The 4,684-nt window shown below is 39.0% G+C and overlaps 1 gene segment (V, D, J or C); it reads left to right on the top strand.

The window, feature by feature from the left end:
* Positions 1-220: 220 nt before the first annotated feature.
* Positions 221-4,429, top strand: LOC134311251 (T cell receptor alpha variable 12-3-like). The segment is given in 3 exon segments: positions 221-260; positions 354-706; positions 4,412-4,429. Coding segments are annotated over 3 exon segments (411 nt in total).
* The last annotated feature ends 255 nt before the right edge of the window (positions 4,430-4,684 follow it).

The raw sequence follows: 4,684 nt of genomic DNA, 5'->3' as shown, positions 1-4,684 counted from the left end.
CTGAATATAAATATTTCTAGTATAGTGAATCACATGGGCTTGTGTTTGCTTACAGTGTGTTTAAGACAGATCTAACATGCAACCCACCATATAAAGCCAGGAAGCAACTGTTGTCACTGTCATGTGGTGCCATGAGGTGGAGCTTCATCATAATGTATGATGCTACCACTACTGTAGAGAAGCATTTACTGAAATATTCTCATACTGATACACACCCATCATGTTCACCTTTATATTCCTGTGTATGTGGATTTCACTAGGTGAGTAAAAATCATGTTAACTTGCACTTGAACTGAAATATGGAAACATTAGTCTGTGATCAGAATGTGATTATGCTCTGTTCTCTATCACAGGTGACTCTACAACAGATCCAATCAAGCCACTTGATACACATAAAAGTGTAACTGAAGGTGATACTGTTACTCTATCCTGCAGCTACAAAGACTTCAGTGGAAGTGTTAACAACCTGCAGTGGTACCGGCAATATCCAAAATCTAAACCAGAGTTCCTTCTTTACAGATTTCTCTCTGGAGATTCAAGTAAAAACATTTCATTACATTTGTCTGCTAAAGTTCATCAGGATCTGAAACAAGTGGATCTGAACATCTCATCTGCTGCAGTATCAGACTCTGTAATATATTACTGTGCACTGACGCCCACAGTGACAGGAAACACAGCTGCACTGTACAAAAACTCTAACACAGATGTTAAAATCAACTGGATTTTTCATCCCTTTTTATTTCATTTATTTTATAAAATTAGTGAAAATTAAAAGAACAAACACTTAAATGAAAAACTGTATTCATGCCTCATTTGTACTAGCGCCTCACACACACTTTTAATATACAGTCAAGCCAGAAAGTCTGCATACCCCTTTCACCTTCTGCACGTTTTATTACGTTACAGACTCATTCTATAATAAATTGAGTTCATTTTTTTGTCACAAAATCCTACACAAAATAACCTGCAATGACAAAGTAAAAGAAGGTCTGTGCTAATTTATTAAAAATCAAAATGTAAAATATAATATGTACACAAGTGTGCACACCCTTTCATATGACACCCAAAAGTGAGATGAGCTGCGTTTTGTTTTCAGTGATACTGCTTGAGATGTTTCTACAATTTAATTGGAGTTTACCTGTGTTAAATTCAATTCATTGGACATGATTGGAATTGCAAGCACCTGTCTATATAAGGTTCCACAGTTGACAGTGCATATCAGAGCAAACTCCAAGCCATGGGGTCAAAGAAATTATCTGCAGACCTCAGAAACAGGATTGTGTCAGGGCATAGATCTGGACAAGGGTACAGAAAAATTGCTGCAGCTTTACAGGTCCCAAAGAGCACAGTAACCATTATCATTTTATATGGAAGAAGTTTGGAACCACCAAAAATCTTCCTAGAGCTGGCCACCCCCCGCTAAGTGGGAAAACCAGTCTTGGCCAGGGAGGTGAGCAGGAACCCGAGGGTCACTCTGACAGAGCTCCAGCGTATCCTTGTGGAGATGGGAGAATCTATCAGAAGAACAACCATCAGGCAGCACTCCACAAATCACGCCTTTATGGTAGAGTGGCCAGATGGAAGCCACTCCTTAGTAAAAGGCACATGACAGCCCGCTTGGAGTTTGCCAAAAGGCACCTAAAGGACTTTTAAACCATGAGAAACAAGATTCTCTAATCTGATAAAACCAAAATTGACCTTTTTGGCCTGAATACCAAGCGTCACGTCTGGAGGAAACCACGCACCACTCATCACCTGGCTAATGCCATCCTTACAGTGAAGCATGGTGGTGGCAGCATCATGATGTGGCGATTTTTTTCAGCAGCAGGACCGGGGCGACTAGTCCTGATAGAGGGAAAGATGAATGCAGCTAAGTACACCGAGATCCTTGTAGAAAACCTGCTCCAGAGTGCTCTGGACCTCAGACTGGGGTGAAGGTTTACCTTCTAACATGACAAAGACTCAAAGCACACAGCCAAGATAACAAAGGAGTGGCTTCGGGGAAAGTCTGTGAATGTCCTTGAGTGGCTCAGCCAGAGCCCAGACCTGAATCCAATCAAACATCTGTGGAAGGAGCTGAAAATGGCTGTGTACAGCCAACCTGATAAAGCTTGCAAGGATATTTACATTACATTTTCAGCATTTAGCAGACGCCTTTATCCAAAGCGACTTACATTACAGTTACAGTATACAGTCTGAGCAACTGAGGGTTAAGGACCTTGCTCAAGGGCCCAACAGCAGCAGCAAGCTAGCAGTGGTGGGGCTTGAACCAGCAACCTTTGGATCACTAGTCCTGTGCCTTAACCACTAGGCTACGGCTTGCCCTAGATATGCCAATATGCCCTACGGATATGCCAAGAGGAATGGGCAAAGATGTCCAGAAACATGTGTGCCAAGCTCGTAGCTTCTTTCCCAAGACACCTTGAAGCTGTAATTGCTGCCAAAGGTGCATCAACCAAGTATTAGGTAAGGGTGTGTACAAATATGTAACCCCTAAATAAACCATTTTTGTCAGTAAAATAAAATTGCATATTTTCTAAACCCTGTTTTCACTTTGTAATTATTGATGATTGTGTGTAGATGTTTGAGGCAAAAAAAAACCCTCAATCTATTATAGAATGACTCTGTAACATAATAAAATGTGAAGAAAGGTGAAAGGGGTGTGCAGACTTTCTGGCTTGACTGTATTTACTATAACCCCTGTCACATATGCCCTTTCACCTATGGATGTATTTTCAATTTAGTGATCATACCTGGTATTTTTTATAGCTAGCAAAAAAAGACATTGCAAACATTATTATTATTATTATTATTATTATTATTATTTGGCTTGGTAAGGCTCCTTAACTACTCAAAACCCCTCCTACTGACCCACAGAACCAGTAGTGTAACTAACCAACCTGCCATACCCACTCTGAACAGCAAATGGTGTGACACGCTAACACAAGTGTATTAATTTGGAAACTACAATGTACAACATTCAACAAGACAGAAAGTGTCAGTGACATACTTGGTTAGTTTGCAAGAATACAATCAAACATCCCCCACAAAAATAGTGCTGGATAAGACTTGAAACAATAATACATATTAAGGGCAGAGTGTTGTGTATGGTAATCCAACAAATAAGTTACAAAAATGAATCTGGATAACGAAAAACATCTCAGAAACCAAAGAAAGGTAAAATAGAAGTATGTTCATTCATAAAATATAAGTATATATTACAACTTTATATTATGCACACACTGCAATATACACATATTACTCAAAGATGGACAGGGCAGGAGCAGCTTTTTACAGTGGAGCATTATAACAGATCAATGTACGTTAATGACAAGTGCATTGGGATAGATAGAAACAGTGGCTATATTACAGAATCTGATGGGTTCCTCTTTGTTCTTTTTAAGATTTTTTCTGTATGTGGGAGATGTTTGCTTACTTAGGATCTTGACCCACATCTCTGTAAAGCTGTTGTGCAACAATCTCTATTGTTTAATGCCTTTTGGAAATACAAATAAAGCTGGTATTAATTGAATTATTACCTGCAGTGTCATTATTGAACCACAAACATGAAGAAAGTATTTTAGAAGATACAAATATTTAAATATTGTTCTACACCAAAGCTCAGAAACGCCAAAAGTCACCAGCAGTATTCTCATAAAGAATAGATATGAAATGATGATGTGTGTACAGTGTTGCTGCAGCACCTGCACTTCCTGTGTGTGACTTCCTAGAGACTTGTTTCCTCATGTGATGAGTTCAGCACTATTATACAGAGTCCTCACAAAGCTGTGATCAGAAATGGCTCCACTATGTAACTTACTGCACATTGGGAGATACACAGCACTGATTCTTACTATAGCATCAGGTAATTCGTTAACATCTTAATTAATACCATTTTATTAAAAATGTTTTCTTAAGAACTTTTTTAGTATTATTTTAAACATTTTTTTTTTCTTTTAACAGGTGCTTTTGCCGATAAAATTTGGACACTGAATTCTGACATTGGTGCTAAAGAAACAGAAACTGTTACTCTACGATGTTCATATGAGTCAAGCAGCAGCTACCCTCGGCTTTACTGGTACAAACAAAGTCCTAACAGCGCACCACAGTATTTACAGCATAAACAAGAATCGTCAGGTTCTACTGAATTTACTATCAGCAATCTGAAGCTGACAGATTCTGCTCTCTATCACTGTGCTCTTAGAGAAGCCCAGTGATACAAAGCTATTGAGATGCTGTACAAAAACTCACTTATATGAAGTTAGAAGATCAAAGTTATTTTCACACCTTATCAGTTAACTACACACACACACACACACGCACACACACACACACACACATTTACAGAGGGTGTTTACATGTACAGGAGTTATTTGATTATAAATGTTTATGGTTGTGTTTTTCATGGCAGTGGAAGCTCATCAGTTAAGGCACTGGACTAGTTATTAGAAGGTTGCTGGTTCAATCTCCACCACCAAGGTGCCACTGTTGTACCCATGAGCAAGGCTCTTAACCCTCTATTGCTTGCAGTGTAAGAAAGTGTGAGAAAGTTTAGAGGATGGAATATTCTGTGTACTGTGATGTTCAGCTTTTCATAAGTGTAATGATATGTGGAAGCTTTTCAGTAGCCTGATCATCCTGTTCCCCATTTGGCTAAAGCGCTGGACAGGGTGTGATGGGTCAG

This window comes from Trichomycterus rosablanca, chromosome 4, assembly GCF_030014385.1.
Source record: "Trichomycterus rosablanca isolate fTriRos1 chromosome 4, fTriRos1.hap1, whole genome shotgun sequence".
Classification (NCBI taxonomy): Eukaryota; Metazoa; Chordata; class Actinopteri; order Siluriformes; family Trichomycteridae; genus Trichomycterus; species Trichomycterus rosablanca.
Note: the sequence above shows the minus strand (reverse complement) of the source record. Positions and strands in the feature narration are given on the sequence as shown.